At 39.6% G+C, this 26,456-nt stretch overlaps 2 protein-coding genes across 4 annotated transcripts in view; one reads left to right on the top strand and one right to left on the bottom strand.

Annotated features, from left to right (window-relative positions):
* Positions 1-3,080: 3,080 nt before the first annotated feature.
* Positions 3,081-9,596, top strand: tex55 (testis expressed 55). 3 transcript variants are annotated; one of them, XR_009203958.1, is made up of 5 exons: positions 3,083-3,222; positions 3,394-3,512; positions 7,116-7,178; positions 8,804-8,895; positions 9,460-9,596. XR_009203958.1 is itself a non-coding variant. In XM_058383721.1 (4 exons), the coding sequence occupies exons 2-4, from the start codon at positions 3,405-3,407 to the stop codon at positions 8,867-8,869; spliced, it is 237 nt and encodes a 78-aa protein (XP_058239704.1). In that variant the 5' UTR covers positions 3,081-3,158; positions 3,394-3,404; the 3' UTR covers positions 8,870-8,994. The 3 variants fall into 3 exon arrangements, 2 of the variants coding, with proteins under 2 accessions (XP_058239704.1, XP_058239703.1); XM_058383721.1 differs by lacking the exon at positions 9,460-9,596 and having other exon boundaries at positions 3,081-3,158; positions 8,804-8,994; XM_058383720.1 differs by lacking the exon at positions 9,460-9,596 and having other exon boundaries at positions 8,804-8,994.
* A 1,023-nt stretch (positions 9,597-10,619) lies between these two features.
* Positions 10,620-26,456, bottom strand: part of arhgap31 (Rho GTPase activating protein 31) — a 34,650-nt gene continuing 18,813 nt past the window's right edge. Inside the window, exons 3-12 of the mRNA XM_058383709.1 lie at positions 24,932-25,076; positions 23,463-23,545; positions 23,133-23,240; positions 22,550-22,695; positions 20,975-21,182; positions 18,616-18,740; positions 17,119-17,175; positions 15,950-16,702; positions 15,539-15,699; positions 10,620-14,777 (exon numbers count right to left, since the gene is read on the bottom strand). Of these exons, the coding sequence (XP_058239692.1) occupies positions 12,570-14,777; positions 15,539-15,699; positions 15,950-16,702; positions 17,119-17,175; positions 18,616-18,740; positions 20,975-21,182; positions 22,550-22,695; positions 23,133-23,240; positions 23,463-23,545; positions 24,932-25,076 (3,994 nt within the window). The 3' untranslated portion in view covers positions 10,620-12,569. The remainder of the gene's footprint in view (positions 14,778-15,538; positions 15,700-15,949; positions 16,703-17,118; positions 17,176-18,615; positions 18,741-20,974; positions 21,183-22,549; positions 22,696-23,132; positions 23,241-23,462; positions 23,546-24,931; positions 25,077-26,456) is intronic.

Below are 26,456 nucleotides of genomic sequence, written 5' to 3'. Positions count from 1 at the left end.
CAGTCACAGACTTAAGCACGCCCTCCTATTTTATTTTATTTATTTATTTATTTATTTATTTTGGAGGAGTGTCTCCACCGTGTCTCTGAAAACGAAACCTCCTTATAACGTTTGGTTTATTTTATTTATTTATTTATTTATTTATTTGTCCTGTCTTCACCTCAGGTCAGAAAGGATGTCACGTCACGTCGTTATTATTTTTTTTATTTACTATTTATTTATTTTAGATATATTTACACATCTTTGTGGGCACGTGGCCAGCTTTATGAAAGTGCTACGCTTTTAACAAGACACCTGTTATCACATTTATAAATAATAATATTAATAATATACGAATGGAACTCAATGGAGTCCCTCTGTCCCGTGGTTGATGTAAAAGGGGCAACGGTCACTCATCTGACACACACACACACACACACACACACACACGCGCGCGCGCGTCATCAACCGTTACTTTAGATTGGGCGCGTGCAGCGTCATTTAAAATCGGCCGCGCGCTCCGCACTATCGCATTGGGTTACACCGCTGCCTGTCAAAAAACAACAACCGTTTTTTTTAACAACCAACAAACTAGGCTGTCCCCTTTAAACAGTGCCTCCACTACTTTCTACGCATTTCTATTTTCTCATTTATTTATTTAATTTTTTTCTCCTCTTCTTCCCTCCCCCCTCGACGTCCCCAGCTGACCTCGAGGCGACGTAAGGAGAACGCTCGCGCGCTCGTCGACCAATCGGAGCGCGAGGACGCGCGCGGAACTTTGTTTTTCGTTCTCCAATGGATTTACAGCGTCGTAATGACGGACACCGAATTAATGCAATAGTGCTGCCCCGATCTACCCCCCTACACACACACACACACAACCCCCGTTACCCCCACCCTCTCTTGTCTAGACAGTGACAGGTGTGTGTGTGTGTGTGTGTGTATATGTTGAAGTCTCTAGTCTAGACCAGGAATAATTACTCTTTCACACTGTTTTTTGAAATCGCATAAGTTACATTTCACAAACGCATACATATGCAAATGTTTGGAATCATTTCGCACAACCTACAACAAGGAAACGTCTTCTGGCGATTAGCCATTAAACACACACACACACACACACACACAGGCACCATTTCGCGACACGTTATTACAGGTGACACACTAATGAATCATTAATCTAAAAAAATAAAATAAAATACACCCCGAACAAAAGGTGTTTTTTTTCACCGTGACCTTCCGGTTTAGAAATAAATTTTAAAAAAGGGAGATGCGGTCACGTGCAACGTTTGGCTATTGTTTTCACGCCACCATGATTGTTTTAATAACCTTCTACTTAGTACGGAAGTGTCGCCGCTACACACACACACACACACACACACGTACATACATACAGTTTCTGGCCGGTTGTCATGGCAACAGCGATTCTCGTCGTAGCCCCTGAAACGTTTAGCTAGCTAGCTAACGCTAACTAACTACCACAGGTAGGGTGAGATATATATATATATATATGTGTATATATATACATATATATATTAAAAATAAAAATCCTACTTAGTATGTTAAGTATACGATTTGGAACGTAACCTATATATATTTCCTTGAATCTGCGCTCCCTCTGCCGGATTAAACCGTGAATAACAGCGGGTTTTTATTTACTTATTTATTTATTTTCCTTCTCTCTCTCCCCGCCTCGGGTTCACAGAGGGACACGAGCACCGTCTGCCCTACATAACACGCGCGCGCCGTGATGTCATCTGAGGACGACGGTGTAACCTAGAAACGGCGAGTTTCTCCGCCTCGCGCCGCCTCTGTAATCTAATCACTGTGGTTTATAAAGCACTTTTTACTTCACAAAAAAGTGTGTAAAAATACGCGATTAACTAACAACTTTAAATTAATCCGATCACAACAAAGTCGAGTTTATTTACACCTAACATTACAAGGCCAAAAGTTTGTGTCTTCATTCAGCCACGAGAGCATAAGTGAGATGTTTGAGGAGCATTAGTGAGATCAGACTCTGATGTTGGGACGTTGACGAGACTCCAGGTCCAGTTCGTCCTGAAGGTGGTCAGTGGGGTTGAGTCAGTGGAGTCAGTGGGGTCAGGGCTCTGTGCAGGACACTCCGGATCTTCCACTTTCCCCAACCTTGCACCTCCACACCAGGTATTCCTGGAGCTGATCTGTGTGTGTGTGTGTGTCATGCTGGAACAGGGTTTGGGAATCTCTTCGTTCTTGTCGTTCCAGTGAAGTGAAAGTGTAACACTACACACACACACACACACACACACAGAAGAGGTGTACAACTGTGGTGTACTTCTGAGGTTGTGGTAAAAGTTCATGGAAGAAGATCATATGGAAGTGATGATCAGTGTTCTAGTGTATTAATATTTAACACTGAATTGCACACACACACACACACACACACACAGAGAAATGCACTATAGTATAGCATAAATTGGGCAAATTACAGATTATATGTACAATATATTATTTATGCAAATTAATATATATATATATAAAACACACACACATTTCTTAGACTTTTAGAACCCAGATCTTGTTGTTTTAGAAATTAATTAATTAATTAGTTAATTAAATAATAATAATAATAATTATTATTATTATTATTATAATTATTATTATTATTATCCCTCATCATTGCTATGGATATAGTTAAATTATTACCTTTTTAATATATTTTTTTAAATATTAATGATTCAATATTAGGCAAGTTAGGTGAAACATATGCACCGTTTTATTTTTTATTTTTTATTATGTGTTCATTCCAAACCTTTATTAAAATATAAACATGATGAGACTTCATTGATATGATATGATATGATATGATATGATATATTAGATTAGATTAGATTATTTATTAGAGTATTGCGCGATTAGAAGTGATAAAGGCGTTAAATCCGGGAATTTTATTTATTTCCTCAAGCTCGTGACTGGAGATTTGAAACAGTTGACCGTTAAACATGTTGCACGTGTTAGCACGCGAGTGCGCGATTTGAAATTTAAAAAGAAAAAGAAAAAGAAAACGACCGGTATCTTATTACAGTAATGACATCATCCAAGTCTCTCGTGCGCGGTTGCCAGGGGTTACAGCCTGACATTTCAGTCGCTATAAACAAACCTGCAGGAAGCCAAACTGTGAAGAACACCGTGTTTCTGTGGGTTTTATTTCATTTAGGAATCAACTCCGTGCTTTAAAGCGATTATAATTCATCTAAAAGGGTAACCTGCTTCATTACTAACCCTGAACCGATGAGAGAGTGACACAATACACGAGTTTGGTTTAAATTAGCTAGCAAGCTTTGAGTGTTCAGGGGAAAAGTTCTCAGCTTCACGCTCGCAAGGCCGTGTCTTTAAAGCACTTTTTTAAAATCCATCTTTTCCTCTTCACAGTCATATTAATCATGGCGGATTCGGATTTAGGTAGAGCAGAAAAAGCAGACAGATCTGCAGACCCTTACGAGAGAACGGTGACGTATCTGGAGAGCCATAACATCCTGCAGATATTCCAGGTAAGAAGATGACCATCATCATCATCATCGAAGGTTTAATCCTGGCTACAAAACAAAACCGGTGACATACACACTAGAACGTTCCATACGACGGGCCTGTTTCGCTCTAGATTAGCAAAGTACTAGCATTGGACATGTTTCTGGCTGTGCGCTTCCTGCATCCTGTTCCCTCATTAGAATAAATGGTTAGAGTTTATTCATGTGGAAGAGGGTGGAGTTGGTCTAGTGTGTACCTAATGGACACTGTTTGAGGCTATTTAGTGTCAGAATGTGACCACAGACTGATCATGAGTGTTTGAACATCACGGCTTCTCCATCACGAAGAGTCTCCCACTGATGACACTGTGGGCCTCCAACGCTGGACACATGCAATAACTCCAAAAACACAGTCGCTTCGTCCAGGACAGTACTTCTCAAGGTGGAGTCTAAGAGCCTCCTGGGATCTATGACAAATGTAAATAATGTTCATGAAATAATTAGGTACTTAGAGGGTAAATTTGTGAAATGATTGTTTTTTCATTTATTGTGGTCTATATTATTGTATTCAGCTAGTTCACTAAGTTACTGTTGAGTGTGTTTAAACTGGGCATGTCCGTGACATATCTGTGACGTATATGTGAGGTATCTGTGACATATATGTGAGGTATCTGTGACGTATATGTGACGTATATGTGAGGTATCTGTGACGTATATGTGAGGTATATGTGACGTATATGTGAGGTATATGTGACGTATATGTGAGGTATATGTGACGTATATGTGAGGTATATGTGACGTATATGTGAGGTATCTGTGACGTATATGTGAGGTATATGTGAGGTATCTGTGACGTATATGTGAGGTATATGTGACGTATATGTGACGTATATGTGAGGTATCTGTGACGTATATGTGAGGTATATGTGACGTATATGTGAGGTATATGTGACGTATATGTGAGGTATATGTGACGTATATGTGAGGTATCTGTGACGTATATGTGAGGTATATGTGACGTATATGTGAGGTATCTGTGACGTATATGTGACGTATATGTGAGGTATCTGTGAGGTATATGTGACGTATATGTGACGTATATGTGAGGTATATGTGACGTATATGTGAGGTATCTGTGAGGTATATGTGAGGTATCTGTGAGGTATATGTGAGGTATCTGTGACATATCTGTGAGGTATATGTGAGGTATCTGTGACATATCTGTGAGGTATCTGTGACATCTGTGAGGTATATGTGAGGTATCTGTGAGGTATATGTGAGGTATATGTGACGTATATGTGAGGTATATGTGACGTATATGTGAGGTATCTGTGACGTATATGTGAGGTATCTGTGACGTATATGTGAGGTATATGTGACGTATATGTGAGGTATCTGTGAGGTATATGTGAGGTATATGTGACGTATATGTGAGGTATATGTGACGTATATGTGAGGTATCTGTGACGTATATGTGAGGTATCTGTGACGTATATGTGAGGTATATGTGACGTATATGTGACGTATATGTGAGGTATCTGTGACATATATGTGAGGTATCTGTGACGTATATGTGAGGTATCTGTGAGGTATATGTGAGGTATCTGTGACATATCTGTGAGGTATATGTGAGGTATCTGTGACATATCTGTGAGGTATATGTGACGTATATGTGAGGTATCTGTGACATATCTGTGAGGTATATGTGAGGTATCTGTGACATATCTGTGAGGTATATGTGACGTATATGTGAGGTATCTGTGACATATGTGAGGTATCTGTGAGGTATATGTGAGGTATCTGTGACATATCTGTGAGGTATATGTGAGGTATCTGTGACATATGTGAGGTATCTGGGAGGTATCTGTGACGTATATGTGAGGTATCTGGGAGGTATATGTGACATATGTGAGGTATCTGTGACATATCTGTGAGGTATATGTGAAGTATCTGTGACATATATGTGAGGTATATGTGACATATATGTGAGGTATCTGTGACGTATATGTGATGTATCTGTGAGGTATATGTGACATATATGTGAGGTATCTGTGACGTATATGTGATGTATCTGTGAGGTATATGTGAGGTATCTGTGACATATATGTGAGGTATCTGTGACGTATATGTGATGTATCTGTGAGGTATATGTGAGGTATATGTGACATATATGTGAGGTATCTGTGACATCTGTGAGGTATATGTGAGGTATATGTGACGTATATGTGAGGTATCTGTGACATATGTGAGGTATCTGTGACATCTGTGAGGTATATGTGACATATGTGAGGTATCTGTGACATATGTGAGGTATCTGTGAGGTATATGTGAGGTATATGTGACGTATATGTGAGGTATATGTGACGTATATGTGAGGTATCTGTGACGTATATGTGAGGTATATGTGACGTATATGTGAGGTATATGTGACGTATATGTGAGGTATCTGTGACGTATATGTGAGGTATCTGTGACGTATATGTGAGGTATATGTGACGTATATGTGAGGTATATGTGACGTATATGTGAGGTATATGTGACATATATGTAAGGTATCTGTGACATATATGTGAGGTATCTGTGAGGTATATGTGAGGTATCTGTGACATATCTGTGAGGTATCTGTGACATATCTGTGAGGTATATGTGAGGTATCTGTGACATATCTGTGAGGTATATGTGACGTATATGTGAGGTATCTGTGAGGTATATGTGAGGTATCTGTGACATATCTGTGAGGTATATGTGAGGTATCTGTGACATATAGGTGAGGTATCTGGGAGGTATCTGTGACGTATATGTGAGGTATCTGGGAGGTATATGTGACATGTGAGGTATCTGTGACATATCTGTGAGGTATATGTGAAGTATCTGTGACATATATGTGAGGTATCTGTGACGTATATGTGAGGTATCTGTGACGTATATGTGATGTATCTGTGAGGTATATGTGAGGTATATGTGACATATATGTGAGGTATCTGTGACGTATATGTGATGTATCTGTGAGGTATATGTGAGGTATATGTGACATATATGTGAGGTATCTGTGACGTATATGTGATGTATCTGTGAGGTATATGTGAGGTATCTGTGACATATGTGAGGTATCTGGGAGGTATCTGTGACGTATATGTGAGGTATCTGGGAGGTATATGTGACATATGTGAGGTATCTGTGAGGTATATGTGAAGTATCTGTGACATATATGTGAGGTATCTGTGACGTATATGTGATGTATCTGTGAGGTATATGTGAGGTATATGTGACATATATGTGAGGTATCTGTGTTATCTGTCGTGGTACTCAGTCCAGCACGCTGACTTAATGTTTGAAAGGGAACACACTGAATCAGATCACAATTCTCACGTCATTTCAGGACGGCTTTATCTGTGGTTTCGATTAGAAGGTAAAATTAAAATTGGAATTTTGTGGGATTTCAGCAAAACGTTTTAAGAAACAATCGTAAAAAATAAAAAAAATTAGCAGCACGCAAGACAGCCTAGCCACATCACAGCCAGAAATCATCATCCAGATCATAAGCAGGTCTGCAGTGTGCCGAGCGAGCCCGGGTTATTACTCATCTCATTTTCTCTTTTTCTCTTTTTTTTCCCCTTCTCTTATCAGGAAATCACAGAGAGCCTGGTTTATGACAGACCTGATGACCCCCTGCGGTTTATGTTAGAGCAGGTACACATGGATGTGTTATGAGTTTTCCAGGCAGCTCAGCTATTTGTACATCAAAAAAGAATTTGCAGTGATGGATGCCCACCAGCCCAGTGATTTAGCCCATAATTTACTTCTTAATTGCTCAAAAAACGCAGCATTATTAGCCAAAACATCCACAACGCAACCCCAGGCCAACACTTCCTGTTTAGCCTGATCAGCTCTGTTTCATCAGAAGCCGAATTCTGCCTGAAGGTGGAGGTGGATCTTCAGGAAGACAGTTAGTGATTAATAGCACAAACTTTTGAGAAATAGTCCTGCAAAAATGTTCAGACATGTTCTGCTGTTTGCTTTGTTCATTTTGCACCAGAGATTTCATGCAGATCTGTGTATCTAACAAAATACTGGATATGTGTCTCACCTACAATATCCAAAAACATCCTCCTCAGATCATCACATTCCTCCATCAAGTGACATCATCAGGCGTTGTTACTCAAGGTGTGAGTGACACCAAGGCGCTGTATAGACCTGGGTCACATGGCATTATTAAAGACATCCTCATCACAATACACAAAGACTTTTACAGCAAGATATCAAAGATATCATGGACATCCTGCTGCTGCGTTGCGGTCAGTGACCACGCCTCTGCATCGTAAAAATGCGGAGATTTATCCAGTGCATGTGGGCTTCATCAATTTTTTCCCAGGTTTCCTCTCTCCTCCCAAGCAGCTGTGTGTGTGTGTGTGTGTGTGTCCTGTGATAGACTTGTGTATTCCCACCTCACACTAGGAATGATCTCGGGATAGACCCCGGATACTGTGCCATCCTGACCGGGACAAAGACGTTACAGAAGATTAGCGAATGATGGAGGAAATATAAATAACGCCGCAAACCTTCAGCTATACTGCTGACATGGGCTGATGTTTATAGATGACAGAAATTCCCACTGTGTCCTAAACCGCATCAGCACATCTGGAGAACTGGATGTGGTTTTGAAGCGGATATGAACACCAGAGGTGCCAGCTGTGGCATTTTAAGATTTTTTGGCCTGTTGCTATGGCGATACCGGAGACACCTAAAAACTATGACTCTCTGCTTTCTCGGATAAATCAGCAGACAGATAAAGGAAGAGAGATAAATCTTGTATTGATTCTGCGAAGGGGAAAGAAGGTGCGGCGTACACACTCTTGATTTTGCTTTTCTTTCTGTGAAGTTTGGTGTGTCGATGCACAAGCTTCATTTTATGAGCCAGTAGAAAACAGGAAGACGGGACTCTAGGGTTTCGTGCCAAACATTTTTTATTTTTTTTTTTTTGGAATAATCCTACTAGGATTGTCTTATTATGAACTCTGTAAATTAATTCCTGTTATTTGTTAGCTACATTCATCTCCCAGCTCCAGTACAAAATAATAAAAAACACCCGGACGCCCTGGGCAAGGTCACATTTGTGCACAGGATAAAATTTCAGACCGTCTCGACTGTCCGACTTCACTCATAGTCTGTTAAAAATATCACTCTAAACCCGATTATACTTATTTAACACTTTTTAATTAAAGCAATAATAATACCTCCATGCATGTTTTTATCCTCGTTAATGTGAGACTGGATTTATTTACACACTTCTGTGTATTTATTTACTTTGTGTTTAGGTGCAGAAGAAGATCCAGGCGCGAGAGTCGAGTGAAGCTGCGAAAGCTGAATCGTTTCCTCACTAACGGCTCTGTGCAGCGTACAATGAAGAGTACGGTAGCCACATATTTGCACACTGGCATTATTTTTCCTCCGATGCAGTCATGATCACAGCTGCTATTGTAGAAAAATAAATGATTTATTTCATATATGTTTTGCTTTGACAATCCTGTTTGGTTTCTTTTATGAGATGTTATTTGTCTTCGCATATCTAAGTGACCAGTTCCAACAGACGCACACGCAGCATCATTTCAAGAGCAGGAGAAACTTCCTGAGAGCTGAATCTTTTAGAAAAGCACATAGTTTTCTGCTTAATAAGAGCCGGATCGGGTAAATTGCTCAAGTCCTTCAGGTGATGAGGAAAAATCGATGAAAGTAGATTTGTACTAAGAAATTGGCTTTAGGTTTGCAACGAAAAACAAACACTGGCTCACACACGGTATTCAGATTTGCATGAGGGTATTTTGGCTGTAGGAGTAAAGGAAGTCTTTGTTTGTAGTAGGTTTACCTTTCAGTGTATCGCTCTGTTCATCATCCTGCGCTTTGAAGCTGCATCTGCTGTTTCAGCTGCGCCACATAAAGCCCTGTTAAGTACATCCTTTCTCTGTGATTTAAGGGGAGCCAGAAGCGCGGGGCTGAAAAACAAGAGACGTCTCTCCGTCCTGGTGGATTAAGTACCGACGAGAATTGGATTTCGGTGTGTAAGGTTAGAACAGAACCTGTTTTTTTCTTTTCTTTTCTTTCTTTCTTTTTTTTTCCACGCAGAATAAGTGACAGCATGCTGTAACTCAGAAACATCATGAATCTTAATAAAGCCTGAGAGTCATCGCTCATCAATCAGGTTACAGGAACTTTACAACATTCTTATCACATCTTATACGTCATGGATGAACCGAATCCTGCATTCTAAAAATCCATTATAAAAATTTCCATTGATTTGTATTGAATCGCTGTCCACACTTAAAGTCTGTCACAGCAATATTTTACTGATGAAATAACAAAGACACGATACTTTTATCCATTTGTAGGTAAATGTAATGTGCTGAAACACACGTGAGTTCCTGTTCTCATTCATCAGCTTAAAAACAGTCGCTCCGTCACCAGCCTCTCTCTTATTCGGGCAAAAATCCCGTCAAGTTCATCACGTTACAGAGGTAAACTCCTCTGTCCTGCAGAAGTCAGAAAACATCACGTTACAGCTCGCTGACACTGGAGACTCCTTCTGTAAACATCACACAAACCTTTCCTTTACAGAAACCTCACCGGATCACAGAGCTTTTCAATCTGTTTCCGTGTAGAGTCCGAGGTACGAGTCCCTGCCAATGAGCTGTTACTATAGAAACGATGGTTTTGTGGCTGTCCCGATCGATTCAGCAATGTCGTGGGAGTTATTTAATGCGAACAATATTGTTATAATTAAAAAAAAAGCCCTTTCCTGCAGTTCCAGTCTGTCCATTGTTTCCCATAGCAACAGTTATTTTCTAAAGTTGATCGTTTTGGACGGATCTTCAAGACTTCAATCCCATAATGAAGGACAGAACTGCTACTTTAACCTCTCTCTCACAACAGGACACACAAACACAAAGTAAATATATTATACAATAGAGTAATGATATCATAGAGCAGGACTTTCAATCTGTTTATCTGCATTTTTAAACTATAACGTCATTTTTTACACTGTTAAAGATGGACGTCCGCTAGGACACTTCATCACGCAGCTGCTCTGTTAAACTGCACTACTTACAAATCTCCATCATGGAACACAGGCACACTTCAGACAGTAAATATTAAGTGTGTTTATTGTGTTGTTTACAGTGGATACATATAATTAAGCCGGTTTAAACGTTAAAAAAATACATTACATAGTTAGTGTTCTTTGGTTACAGTTATCGACAAAATATCTCTTCATCTTCATACAGGAACATATAGAATGTACATTTGTGCTTCACGTCTTTCTCGGAAACATCCTCAGACTGGATTTCTAAAAACACGCCCTCGTCCACTTACGGCACACGAGAGCAGGTTTCTCGACTCCTTGCCAGTTTTGTTCGTCTCTCAAATGCTAAACATTTGTGTCCATAACGTAGCTTTTGTATTTTTGCCACTAAAGTTGAACGAGAGACCGATCTTCATCAGCCATTCGAACACCACCTGCTCCCGGCACCCGTGATATTTCAGAGCCGGAGCACTGCTCCGTGTTTAGATCATGACTCCGCTGGATCGCAGCATGAAGCAGATGAGAGCGTGTTTAAATCAGTCTCAGAACGTTCACATGCCTCAGCTTTCCTTCATTCTGTTTCCCTCAAACTAAACATCTACTTCCAGAAACTGACCGGCTTAATTCAACACAAGCCTTATCCCAGCACTGATCATCTCAAAACTCTCATGAGACACAAATTACATAAATAAATACACACTTGATGAATTTCCAGGCATTTCTTCTTCTTTTTTTTGTACAATCAATAACATTTTTCTTATAGATATTTAGATTTAAATGATAAAAACACTTCCTGTCCCAATGTTCTATTATATCACATAATATATGGTAAAAATAAGCACACGCGGTATTGTCGGCGTGGGAACTTCAGCCAGCGCTCCGACTCCTGTGCTCCGTTGTGGAAGGAGGTGATTAATGTAGACAGCATTTTTTGGGCAGCATTTGCATTTTATGGTTTTTTTTTTGTCATGGACTTTTAAAAATCTGCATTAAAATGGTGCAGCCAAGGTTCTTTTCTGGTTACATAACCTCTATGAAAAGGCATTTATCACACATTGTGAATATTTAATACGGGCATTCAACATTTAAAAGCTGTCCTTGACGGTGTCATGATGACGAGGCTTTTGTGCCAGTTAAAGTGAGACTGTAAAGATCAAATATTCCAAGATGAAAATGCTAGACGAAGTAGCGAACAGTAAACAAAAGTAAAATAGAAAAATAATCATCGTGTATCAAGACTTCAGGGTTGTATGAAAATCTGTGCATTGACACCTTCGATATTAATTGCACCATTGTTATAACACTGAATATCTGATGTATTGCCACGTCCCATGTTTACTACACGGCAAGTAATAGAAAGGAAAAATAATAATAAATCTCAGCTTGTAAAAATGGCTTCTTCTTTTTCTCCCTGGTTTTCTCTCTTAAAACACAGACATGACAACACTATAAGCAGGATTGTTTTTTTTCCCCGTTCATTCCATTTAATTTCAGTTATCGGTTATCCAATCGGATTTCGGCTCCCATCCCATAATCCCTGAAACGGGTATGAAAGGAAGAATTAAATACGCATAGATATCGCAGGATTTAACACTATTTAGAAATCTGACCCAAACAATAAAAATCCTCTGAATTACTCGCTCACGTCCGTTAAAACACTTCGCCGTAATTCAGTGGGACTTTGTCTTCACCTTCTTCTTTCGAGAAATGTACAGCAGTTAGCACTAAAGAAACCTTTAATGCTACTTCACTAAAAAAAATAATAATAATGCTTTTCATTTATTTTCAAGGGCTCCTTGATGTGATAAAGTTCCTTAGCAGCAGCGTTTTACAACGTCAAGAACAACAAAAAATCCTTCATTTATCGCTTGTAGAATTAAATGGAACCTGTTAGAACGTTTGGTCAGCAAGAAGAAGGAGAATACGGTGCAAGAAATAAACAGGAACTTATTACATTCAGCAACTGTTCTCTAGCTATGACGTGAACATTCACGAGTCTAACAGACGGCTCACTCGATCTGCCGACTGCTCCTGTTGTCAAAAATCATAGACCTCCTCTGGGGCTGGTAAAAACAGCTTGTAGAGGTTTCTAATCTCTGTCCACTCTTAGGCAAAGTCATCTTGTTTCGCAGGGTGACCCCATCAGGGGTTTTAAGACTCTCTGTGAGCTCCTTAGTGAGGACCTCAAGAGGAGATGTTTCAGCAGGACTCTTGATTGGCGACAGGACAAGCTTTCCGTCATCCCCCGTAGGATGATAGTCCATGATAGGAAAGGGAGGACTGAAGAGAATCAGGCTCTGAGGCCTTGGACGATTCCGGAAGGAGGACCGTTGAAGTAAAGTAGATCTTTCTGGTCTGGGACAGTCCATAAAGGAGTCCCCATTGGCAGAGCGCTTCCTCCTCAGTACTGGAAACTCAGGGGCAGGCGCCGTCTTGTACGTCTCTGACGTTTTTTCCACCGACGCCTGTCTTTGGATCCTTGTGACTGGTTTGCAGTTTTCCCTTTCCTCTTTGGAATCTTTTACCACCAGGAGAGGAGGTAAAGAATCTGCTTTCTCTACTTTCATCTTCTCAGGTCCACTTTCCCTTTTGTCTGGCTCGTGGCTGCCCTTCTCTGGATGGACCGGATGTGGTATGTGGCTATACTGGACTTTTGGAGGTATAACAGGCACGGCTTTGGCCTGACACGTTTTGATCATGAACGCGGTGCGCACCGAAGACACGCTAACCGGAGCAGAGTTGCGTCGCATGGGTGCTTGACGGTCCCTTAGGAACATCTCCAGTTCCACAGACAACCCATCTAGCTTTGTTCCAGAAGGAGTTATTGCCCCCCTCTGGTAAGAGAAATGATCTGCAAGATCAAGGTTCTGCTGATTTGAGATGTCTCTGATGCACCGGTTTCCCAAATCCAGGTTAAGTGAGTAGGGTCTTTGTTTTGGAGCAATGTTTTCCTCGTTCCTCTCTGCGATGCAGGGCTCGTGAGATACCTGACGGTGAAATCTTTGGGAAAAGACAGAAGTCTTTGGTTTTGGAGCACCACTGTTTCTCTTTGTGATTCTGGTGGTCTCCTCTTGGTGGACGGTAGTTTTGGCTTGTGCAGGCTGTGGAAGGTCCTGTTTCATCTCCACTTTCTCTCCAGGCTCTTCAGAGTTACCAACGTGTAAGAGCTCAGTTATATTTTCACAACCCGATTCATCTGCCTTTTTGACTTTGGAAGTGAGATCGAGACCAGGTTCATTGATTATGGCTGGATTTTCTAGTACTTTCCCTGAAGGAGGTTGTTCATCTACAATCTTCTTGTCTTTTTGCAAGTGATTGATGTTCAGCTCAGTAGATGTTTTGATTTCAGCTCCTGAGGCTGGTGCTGGTGTTTTAAACAGAGGAAAAAGATCTTCCAGTTTTGTTGAGTGGAGCGGGCTTGTGACCCACTGTTTGGTAGTGCTCAAGTCTTCCCAGGGCTCCACTTGATCCAATCCTGCCAAATGGCTCCCCCAAATATCATCATCGTCTTGTCCCGGAAGTTCTATAGTGAGGCGTCTTTCATCCAAGCATTTCGAAAGCCTTTCAATGTTACCTTTCACTCTGCTTGTTAAATTAATGGTTATACTGTTAGTTTTCTTCACGTCATTTTTATTGTATTCATAGATGTGTGGTACGTCTACATTCTTTTTAGGAATTACAACACATGGTTTGTTATCAGGACTAGAACCATAAGCAATCACATCATTGCTTTCCTTGGCTGAAGGATCTTCAGGTGAAGAAACTGAAGGCCAGGGATCAGCATCTTGGAGAATATCTGTCTCCTTCAACTGAAGGAAGGGTAAGTGCTGCAGCTTGTTTGCCATAATGTCCAGTGACTGAAACGAATCCAAGCTCTTGTGATCCTTTTTGTCAGAGGCTAGATAATTCCAGTCGGCGTCACGTTCGGAAGACGTTTCCGGAGAAAGCCTTGACGTCGTGTTAAAAAGGGTAGCACCTGAATGGTCCGACGTGAGACCTTTTATGGCGTCTTTGAAGTGCTCCTTCGAAGACACAGGGTGAGTAGGTAAACTGCTTCTTCTTTTAGCTTGAGCAGTAAGATTCAGAGCACCATCGTGTCCAGCGATTTTACTCATAGAGCCGCTGGTTTTCAGCTGGTCTTTCGAAAAGCTTGTTTCCGACTCGGTGATCCTGAGCTCATGATCAGACCACAGCTCTGGATTGATGGACTCTTCGTCCTGAACGAGACAATAAAAGTGGCGTGATTAAACTATTTAGGATTTAGATATTAATCTAGATTTTTGTCCATAATTCATTCATTAATTGTTTCAGATAATACAGTTGATTAATCATTAATCAATTAAACATTAATACAGTAGTTCAGGGATGGATTACTGACCATGACTACTAGGGCACCTGGACTAGAGAGAATCAGAAATGATCCTAATCCTAATGAAGTGAATTAAAAACGGGGAAACTGAAGTTCCAGGCGTATGAGCAGTCAGATTAAAAATGAACTGTGGAATAAAATGTGCAGTTGGTAAACGAAGAATTATCATGTGGTCTCTGCTGGCCATCTCGTTAAAAAGAGCTGGATTTGGTGGATGAGTCTGCGTGGTGAAAAGTAAAAAAGAAAGGCTGATAAAGGATGTGTGATGTAGTAATTTGCATGTGTTGGGTTGCAGAATGGAGAGGAGAGCTCGGTTAAGGTTCCTGCCCACGGGTCCAGGATTTGCTAATCCCTTCCTGATATTATGTTTTGTTATGATAATGAATATAATAAAATGGCGAGAATCACAGAAAAATCTAATGAAAGTAGACAGCGACTGTAAAACTGTTCTATTCTTATATTATAAAGGATATAATGTGTAACATGGAAATACTGGGAAATTGTCCAATAAACTGACCAGTGTTCATTTCACCCTGACTCAAGCCAGGCAAATTAGAACCAAAAGACTTGTAGATTCCTGAATAGAAATGATGATATTATCAGTCTCACCAGTTGGTCCAGTTTTTTTGGCTCAGCGAGCTGCGTTGATGAGGCGTCCAGTTCTTTCCCAGAGGATTGAGGCATTTCTTTGTGGTTTTCTGTTGCTTTAGCCTGAGATGGCATTAAGTTCTCTGACATTTCTACACAAGGCTTTACCTCCGTATCACTGCCTGAAAGAGTGAACAGGGAAGAAGATCTTCATTAGAAAGAGATTTACATTCTTTCCAGGTCATAATGATTTGCTCTTACTGGGACACTAAAGGATTTTTTTTGCCATTAATGCCTTCCAACAAATGTTTTATTAACATTTAAAAGCTTCTCGTTACGTTGAATACATTATCTGTAAATCGAGGATTATTTGAGACACATTCATGTGCACATTTGCATGCACAGACACACACACACACAATCTTATCTTACTCTGTGCTGCTGTTTCGGAGGGGACCACCCCGGTGCTCCTCTCATTCATTTGACTCTCCTCTGTGGGGACGGAGCTGCTGTTGCTATAGATACCGTATCCGCCGCTGTTGCCGAGCGGGTTCTCTCTGCCCCCAAATAGTCTCTCCCTGTCTCGGAAATCAAAGCTCCCACTGTTGCTGGGGTGTGGCTCTCTAAAGCTAGCACTTCCCAAGCTTCCCATACTGCGCTCCCGTTCCTTCCCTGCCACCCTGCAGGGGGTGCTGTTGGAACTGATGACTGCCGACACGCGCAACGGCACAGACACCGCGAATGGCTCCGAGATGTTCAGCGCTTTACGTTGATGCCTCGGCGACGACTCCAAGGGGAACAAGCTGCCCGGAAAAGACGGCCTCGACGAACCATTGTGTGAGGGACCGGAATACAACATCCGGCGGTTTTTCGGGGACGTGGGCCGACACGTGGTCAACTCGTCCCCTTTGAACACCTTCAGCTGCTCAGGAAGAGTGCGCTGTAACGGAGACGAAGTGGAGGACGAAGAAGATGGAGGAGATGACGATGAGGTGTTCTGGGTCCCTCTGACTGTTTGGACACTGGGACTGTTCCCGGTTTCACCGCCGGCTTTCCGCAATTCAAATTCCCAGTCAGGATCCTGTTCGTTAGGATCGTAGTTGATATCCGAACCTAGGGTTCTGGATTTCACCGCAGGAGCGAAGAACCCATTTTTCCCTCTTGCTGACACGGCTCTCTCTTCATCTGAGTGGGATTAGAATATCTGAGTTAACGCTTTGCAATTGAATGTCAGATATCATACAGAATTATGGATTTTAATTGATTTTTTTTTTTTTTACACTAAATAAATGGGATGAGTGACGAGTGTCCAGATTAGACTTATGGCCAGAAATCTATATCATTAAAGATGGCATTGTTTCAATTCAGAATACTACAAAATAGTGATTAGCGCTCAAACGTGATGTGTGTAAATTAGGATTTTCACAGGACACCTGATGCTCCGGTGATTGTTTCTGTACCACTTCACACATACAAACGCTAACTGTACACTCTGCACTTAACGCTTTTTCTCCCCACTTATACAGAATCCAGTATTTAAACATATACACGATGGAGCGTGTGGATTAATCGGTGCTCATGGTGTTGTGTTGTAGCTCCACCTGTTGGCAGAGAGCAGAGGGAGTCCATGCTCTTGGACGGTCGTATCCCGGTCTTTTCTGTAGAAGGAAAGGGAAAAAAACATCACCGTTTTATGTTTCAAAAGCACATCTGTTTAACGCCGTGTGAAATTACACATTATGAATTCGATAATGATGTGTGACCGCACATCTTATTAGATTTTTAGACGCCATTAACATTGAGTAATGAAAGTCAAATTCTCTCTCGAAGCGCTCTGATATGGAGCCGAAAGGAAAAGGAAACAGTGGATAAAAAGGTTTTTGTGTTTTGTAAGACATCAGATACGTTTAATTTGAAACGTCGAAACAATCAAAAACCGAGTCTTTACTTCTTTTACAGAAAATTCTCACATGTTCATTAACACTCAAATCTCTAAACGCTTAAACCTTACGCAGCGTCCAGTCTTCGGCTGTAATGGACTCGGAAATGTTCCAAAACTCGTTACCAGAATTATTTTATTCTTCATAATCTTACATTGTCAATTTTCTTGTTACAGACATGAACCATAAGACAGCTCCAAGTGTGTGGATTCTTTATGATTTAATTTTTTATTTATTTTACAGAAATCAGAAAAGCTAGCGAACATGACGCTGCTATTAGAATATTTATAGTCACAAAATTTATAGCTAATTAAAATGTAATTCTGTGGACTCTGTCCAAAAACAGGATAAAGTTCCGGCGTACAGGACGTGTCCCTGACGTGAGAATTTCTTTCTTTGGTTTAAAAAACACGTTCATCCGAATCACCCGCATGCACACACGAACTCTCCAGTTTAATGAATCTGTTCCTTTCAGCACTGGAGAATGTTTCTCTTTCCTTTTAGTGTGTCTCTCTTTTTATAAACACGGCAGGCTGTGAGACTGTTCCGCACAGAAGTGTAATGAAATTAATTAAAGCAGTTAGATTAGATTAGAAGTAGTTCTATGATCAGATGCGCTGAGTGTTTTAAGTAATATAAAAGATTACATTACGTTTACATTACAGTTATGCCTTTAGTTGTAGCGGATCGCATTTCCTCAGTTATTCACCCGACACCACTTGGGTATTGAACCCGAACACTTTATCTTTGAGTATTAATCAAATATCAGAGTGAAATTTAATAATCTGCTCCATTTCGGGCGACGCTTTAGCTTCAGATATCTCTTAGCAGCCCGAGCCTATAGAGATGAAGTGTTTTATTCCACATCATCTGAATTTTTTATTTATTTTTTTTCTCCTCTATACATGTAGAAACTAAACTCCGTTATCTTTGTCTTTTTATTTTCCTTTCAATTTAATTTTATTCCTAGGGTACTTTTAAGAATAGACAGCAGCTTTACAGAAAGCCGGGTGTATATTTAGATCCCCGAAGTGAACAACCCTGAGGCGACGAGCGGAGACAAAAAAAAAAGCCTTGACATAACAAGATATTTTTCCGTAGGTCTTTTCTCCTATTCCTTAAAATCCCTGTCACATTGGCACAACACTCGCACCGTACCCGAGACGTTCTGCGCTCTCATGAACACGCTCCCGTTGCGACTCAGCTTCCCCTTGCCGTCAGCGACGGATCGACCCAGACTGAAGATGGACTTCCACTTCTTTGACTTTCCAGAGAATTTCCTCCTGTTGTGGAGACAAACACCTCGTTACACCTCCGGAGACAACCCAGGCATCAAGCTCAGGTGTGTAGCTCCATATGTCACACACTCAGAGACTCTGAAACTTCAGCTTTTCTGCTCAGGTGGGCAGACACCGAGCTGTACGAGCCATTTCTACACACATGTTAAGAAAGAGACCTTGAAGGCAAAGGCAACCTTAAAAGCCTTAAAGACACTTTTTATTTCCTCCAGTCACAATAAACTGAAATCAAAATCAAGTGGAGGTGTTGAAAGTCAAATGTTCAAAACTGCATTTTGCTAATGATCTCTTCAGCAATATTATCATTCATCACCTTTCCAGAATTTTATTAACATACGGCCGGATAAAATGCAGTGAGCTGAGATTTATTTTTAAATATAAACATAAAATATTAAAAATTCAGAAATAGTGTTCCAGAGATCATTACAAATGCTGAAAAGCTGGACAGATGCATTTAAAAAAAAAATCTATTATTTATTTATTATTTAGAATTATTCCTTGTGTTCATTGTAAATTGTTTCACTAAAGAGCTTTGTGCCTCATATTAAGCACCATTTTTTATTTTGTTCTCTAAATGCTGTACAATTACAAGATTTAACCTGCTGCTGAACAGATATGGTTTGGATGGTGTTGCCTTTTCATTAAGTGTCAGGGTAAAGAGAGGGCCAGTACTTTGTGCCGAGTAACAAATGGACCGCAGTCAGTAATTTTACACCTACATAGTGACCTACAGTGGTAGGTAGACCTGATAAAGCTGCAGGTTCGTGCATATAGTGTGTGTATGTTGTGTGACAGGTGTGTGTGTGTGTGTGTGTGTTATGTGGGTGTAACAAAGAGTTTAAAATAACACTGACATTGAAAGCGAAATTATTAGTGCACTCATAATGAACAAGATAAGTGGAACCAGTTTTTTAAGTGTGTGTGTGTGTACAGTAAATGTTCTGATATGTTATATATGTAGTCATTCTGCTGTCAGTAAACCCTATGATGAACAAGCAACTAGTAAACACTGTACAGATTATTAACCACCACTGAGGTCCATTTAAAGGGACATGTGAAAGATCTGTAGTAAAAATGTGGGGACATTTGGAGGGTCCCTGTTTAAATAATGGGGACACTGTAAGGTTTCTATTTAAAAAATTGGGGACATTTGGAAGGTGTCTATAAAAAGTGGGGACATTTGGATGGTCTGTATAAAAAAGTGGGGACATTTGTAGGGTCACTGTGTAAAAAGGTGGGGACATTTGTAGGGTCTTTATAAAAAAAAGTGGGGGCTTTTGGATGGTCTGTATAAAAAGAAAGTGGGGACATTTGTAGGATCTCTATTAAAAGTGAGGGCATTTGTAGGGTCTCAGTGTAAAAATGTGGGGATATTTGGAAGGTGTCTATTACAAAATGTGGGGACTTTGGGGTGGTCCCCATAACGAAAACGGAATTTTTGTTTCTTAATATCTTTATGTGAAAGGTCTGTAGTAAAAAAGTTGGGACATTTGGATGGTCCATTTTTAAAAATGGGGACATTGTAAGGTCTCTATAAAAATAAATGGGGACATATGATAGGTCGCTATTAAAAAAGGGGTATATTTGGAAGGTGTCTATAAAAAAGTGGGGACATTTAGATGGTCTTTATTTTAAAAAGTGGGGACATGTGTAGGGTCTCTGTGTAAAAAAGTGGAGACATTTGGAAGGTGTCTAAAAAAAGTGGGGATTTCTGGACGGTCTGTAGAAAAAGAAAGTGGGGACATTTGAAGGATCTGTTTCAAAAATTGAGAACATTTGGAAGGTGTCCATTTAAAAATGTGGGGACATTTGGATGGTCCCCATAACGAAAAGAGGGAATTTTTGTTTCTCAATATTTTATTCCCAGGATCAGCTGAAGATCCACATGTGTCCCTATATAAAATTTAGTGTGTGTGTGTGTGTGTACAGTAAATGTTCTGATATGTTATATATGTAGTCATTCTGCTGTCAGTAAACCCTATGATGAACAAGACACTCCTAAACACCGTACAGATTATTAACCACCACTGAGGACCAAAGGTGTCTATTTAAAAATTGGGGACATTTGTAGGGTCCCCATAATGAAAAGAGGGAATTTTTTTTTTTTCGGGGGGAATATTATATTCCCAGGATCAGCTCCGGATCCACATGTGTCCCTATATACACTTATATATAAGTTAGAGTGAGAGTGTGTGTGTGTGTGTGTGTTTGAGGCTTACTTGCTCTCACTAAGCTCTATGACGGTGTGGTACATGGCGGCGGTGCTGGTGTCAGGAAGGCTGTTCTCTCGGAGTCTCTCGGTCCTCGCCGGGTGATTGGGAGCCAGTGTTCGAGCCTGAGCTTCCTCCAGACTCATCAGCTTCATCGGTGGACACTGACTCACCGCCGGCAGTGTAGCGTACTTCTCCACACACATCACAGCTGCACCTGCACACACACACACACACACACACACACACACACAGAGTGAACTGTTGTAATTTCTACTCAGTGAACATTCTGAAACACATCCTTCAGAGCAGCGTGATAAAAAAATAACATTAATATATAATGATAATGATAAAATAAGAGGATTGCAGAGTGAAACGTTGAACAGGAAAGGAACCGGTTCCAGGATATGGGAGAAAATATTTTACAAAGCAATGGGAATGGTATGAAAATGTGTATTAACACTGCAGTAATAAAATAACTCATGCTTTTGTTTATTAGATTTAAAGAGTAATAAGCGTTGTGAATGATGAATCCTGCTCGGACGACTTTATTAAACAAATCAGTAACTCAGGACACGCTGACTTCACAGCTCTTTAACAATGGTTTCAATTTACACTTAAAGATATTTGAGCAGAAAACGGTAAAGTGGTGGAAGCATGCTAAAAATATGAAAAGGATCCTTTTTTATTCACAGTGTATGTAATAAAAGAGAAACTCTTTCCAGAAGGAGCTCCTTGTCAAACAAACAAACAAACATGAGTAAACAGCTTGGGCAGATTCCTCGATTTATTTACTGACACTAGCTTATATATATTTCCTTAAAATTATTTTACAAATATTTTAGAAAATGTATTCCACTGTGTTAATAATGGAATATGGGTTCCATTTTCTTTACTTTATTTTCTGCAACAAGACAAAAATAAGGACAGGAAATAAGGTCATGACCTTTCTGCTCTCCAATAAATTTGTTTTAAGGGTGTACAAACTTCTGCACTTTACCATATTACTATTATTGCTTTATGAACAATTTGTTTGTAGAAGCTGCAAAATAATTCTATGTGCATTGCTGCTATTATTATTATTATTATTATTATTATTATTATTATTATTATTATTATTATTATTATGGTGATGATGATGATGATGATGAAGTGGATTAGGCGTGGTCCGGTTCATGTTGATTTAAATCTCCACACCACCACACATTCACACTGACTTGTACTTGGACTCAGAGTGGGTCACTAGCTGTTTGTGCAGCTGCTGGATCTCTGCCCAGTGTTTTTGTTCTGTATTTTTGGCTTTGAGTCTAATCTCATTGTGTTTAGATCTCCTCCCTTAAGGACGCTTTTTACTTTTCCCCCTGTGATCACCGAGGCAGTGGGCAGTGACTCAGCGAGGCTCTGAGCCTGTGTGATATTGGCTGTGACTTTAAATCCCAAAGCCCCAAATTTTGACCTGGTATTTATAAAACTGAGATGTTTTACCTTTAAACATCTGCCAGGTGAATACATACATAAATGTTTATAAGATGGAGTCGTAGTAAAATCTAATGTTAAAACAATGTTCTAAACATGTGATCGAACCTTCTTTCAGGGGTCTCGGAGGATCAGCCCCGGGGTTAAAGATCTGCTCCGTGTGATTCAGAATGAACTCCACCACCGACTGCTGAACCCGAACCTCCAGAAACGCCTCGTCACCGTTACACGCCGAAACCTCGATCTCCTTTGAGCTGCATACGTCAACCAACAACAACAACAACATGATTACTCCTGTTACACCACTTACATCACGTGACTCATATAACATATCATAACATAACAAAATAATATAGAAAATAAAATAATAACAAATATAAAAATATATCATAATATAATATATATAACAATATATCAAATAAAAGGAAAGGTATATAAAAAGAATATTTAATATTAAAGCTACTTTTTAAAAAATATTTTTAAGAAAGTATTTTAGTAACACAACATATTTATTTTATTTAATATCATATTTTAATATAAAATTTAAATATGAAGTATTTCGAATATAGTTAATTGTTTTTCATTTTAAAAAATATTATTGAATGTATTTATTGTTTTTATAATGAACTGATCTGAAATAATAACAGAAGATTATAGTAATCTGTATAAATAACAGTGTGTCTCGTCTGACCGGAGCAGGTTGGGAGCCCACACCAGGGCCAGGTTACGGGTGTGCATGTTGGTCTGGTGGCTGAGGGTTGCCAGGTGAGCCAGGTGTTTCACCAAATACTCCAGAGTTCTAACATCAGAGAGAGAGAGAGATGTCAGATAGATAGATGCAAAGAGAGAGAGAAAGCGAGAGATGTCAGAGAGAGAGAGGGAGAGAGAGAGAGAGAGAGAGAGAGAGGGATATACAGTGAGAGAGAGAGAGAGAGAGAGAGGTCAGAGAACTCTCAGATGCAGTGAGGAGTGAACTGGTGAAGCAGCAGGAAGACGTGTGGTGTGTTCCAGGTGTTTTTACCTGAAGTGGGCGGTGGGAAGCTCTTTGATGACACGCTGAATGTTCCTGAGCTGCTCATGTTCCTCTTTAACAGACACGGCATCCTGCATGCACAAAAAAACCCTGTCATATTTACAACACCAAGCAGACGGCCGCATTTACGGCTGTTTATATATGACTGTCATATATAACATCACCACTTCATTTACATAAATAACCTCATTTACATAAATCTGCATATTGCTTAAAGAGATGAGATATGTGAGCATTTTTTTTTTCTGAGGAAAAAATGGATAACATACCTATAAACATCCACAATAAGAATTTATAACTTCCTGAGCAAGTTTTAACTGTATAAAATCTCTATAAATATGTACAATAATAATAATAATAAAAAAAAGATTTAATAGAGATTTAAAAATCTAAAGTCTAAAATATACAAACAATATGCACAAAATATACAAGCGTAAATTCTTAAACTGTAATTTAAAAAAATATTTTTTATATATTAAATAAATGCAGAATGTTAAATATCAGTATTAGCTAGTAAGAAATATTAAATAACATAAAATTAATATTAAAAACCCATTCATACATTTTATAATGATAAAATAATAATTATAAATATTTTATAATTAATAATTATTTATTAAGAACATGTAATAACTCACAGAAGCCAAAGAGATGAACTAGTGTTAGCAAATATATATATATATTAGAATGAAAAGTGTTAGAAAAACAGAATTAGCAAAAAGTGAACAAATACACAAGCAGTAGCATGAAGTTTTGTAGATATCACACAAATCCATATGAGCGCTGGCTCAAAAAAATAAAAAGAGAAAAATAAATAAGAGTGACGTGTTAGCCGTGCAGTTTAGTGGAGATCAGTATATAAAACATAGAAACGTTAGCTTTACAGAACTCACAGATATTAGCAAAGCACATGCAAGTGATAGACAGGTGCTAGCAAATATACAAAGTAAATTGTAATTTTAAAAAATATTAAAATATTATTTAAATATTAACTTAATACAGAACATTAGATAAAAACTGGAGAAGTGTGTAAAATGGGAATAAAAGTGAGATTTTTTTAACAGATACAGTCTATTGGTTGCTAGCTGCAGAATTAGCAGACTGAACTAGCATGTTGTTCTGTGGTACATCTTTTCCCTATATGATTGTGTGTGTGTGTGTGTGTGTTTCAGGAGTATCCTTCACTATAGCGGTGTTCAGTATATAGTTTAAAGTTGTAATCTGGCACTAATTACGCGAGTGTTTTTATTTGTGGTGTTTTTAAAACGACTCCTCACAGGTTTTGTCTGATTTTAGCAGCTGCCGATGTTTTGTTTGTGTTTTGTTTACGACGTAACATTACACATTTTCAGGGGGGGAAAAAGTCCCACCTGGTAATTATGAGTTAAGCGAAGACAGAAAGCTGTAATTAGCGTAATTCCGGTGTGACGTGACGTCTCGGCGGCGTCCCGACTCACCGTGAATTTCTGGTAGAGTTCGTAGGTGAGCAGCGGGTTGGGCAGCTCCCTGAAATACAGCTTACACAACGAGCCCACACAGTGGATGTCCTGCAGATACACCTCCTTAGTGAGGTCAGGACACTGCTCCGAGATGAACTCCTGCCTACACACACACACACACACACACACACACACACAATGGTGCACTTCAATTTAATGTCACACACTCAAACACACGTTCACTATACATCACTGAGCAGATACACAACAGGAAAATGACAACTTTAACATCTGCAGGAACTAGCTAAAGCTAACACACTGAGAGAAAGCTAACATCACAACAAAGCTAACACACTGAGAGAAAGCTAACATCACACTAAAGCTAACACATTGAGAGAAAGCTAACATCAAACCCAAACTAACACAGCGAGAGAACACTAACATCACACCAAAGCTAACACACTGAGAGAATGTTAACATCACACGAAAGCTAACACACTGAGAGAATGTTAACATCACACCAAAGCTAACACACTGAGAGAAAGCTAACATCACACTAAAGCTAACACACTGAGAGAATGCTAACACACTGAGAGAATGTTAACATCACACGAAAGCTAACACACTGAGAGAATGTTAACATCACACGAAAGCTAACACACTGAGAGAATGTTAACACACAGAGAATGTTAACATCACACGAAAGCTAACACACTGAGAGAATGTTAACACACTGAGAGAATGTTAACATCACACCAAAGCTAACACACTGAGAGAATGCTAACACACTGAGAGAATGTTAACATCACACGAAAGCTAACACACTGAGAGAATGTTAACATCACACGAAAGCTAACACACTGAGAGAATGTTAACATCACACCAAAGCTAACACACTGAGAGAATGTTAACATCACACCAAAGCTAACACACTGAGAGAAAGCTAACATCACACTAAAGCTAACACATTGAGAGAAAGCTAACATCAAACCCAAACTAACACAGCGAGAGAACACTAACATCACACCAAAGCTAACACACTGAGAGAATGCTAACACACTGAGAGAATGCTAACACACTGAGAGAATGCTAACACACTGAGAGAATGTTAACATCACACCAAAGCTAACACACTGAGAGAAAGCTAACACACTGAGAGAATGCTAACACACTGAGAGAATGCTAACATCACACTAAAGTTAACACACTGAGAGAACGCTAACATCACTAAAGAACAATGTAACTGCATGAGTTAAAGCTAACAGAGCATTAGCACCTGAGGGAAATAAACACTGCTAAATCTGTTACACTTCTTTCTAATGAAGCTAGCGTGTATCTGACGTAGAAAATCTTAATAACCGTTAACTTTTTGACGTGAACCTCCCTGTAATTTTCCGGTTAGCTAATTAGAGCAAAGTAGCACACAGCTAAACAGCTAATCCTGTGACAGAATGCTAACTGAAACTTACAGAGTCTTGTGAGTGAAAGCTAACTGAACCTGACGAGAATGGTACATGCTAAAATGTAATTCAAACGCAATTTG

The sequence above is a fragment of the Hemibagrus wyckioides genome, linkage group LG28 (assembly GCF_019097595.1).
Source record: "Hemibagrus wyckioides isolate EC202008001 linkage group LG28, SWU_Hwy_1.0, whole genome shotgun sequence".
NCBI classification, from domain to species: Eukaryota; Metazoa; Chordata; class Actinopteri; order Siluriformes; family Bagridae; genus Hemibagrus; species Hemibagrus wyckioides.
Note: the sequence above shows the minus strand (reverse complement) of the source record. Positions and strands in the feature narration are given on the sequence as shown.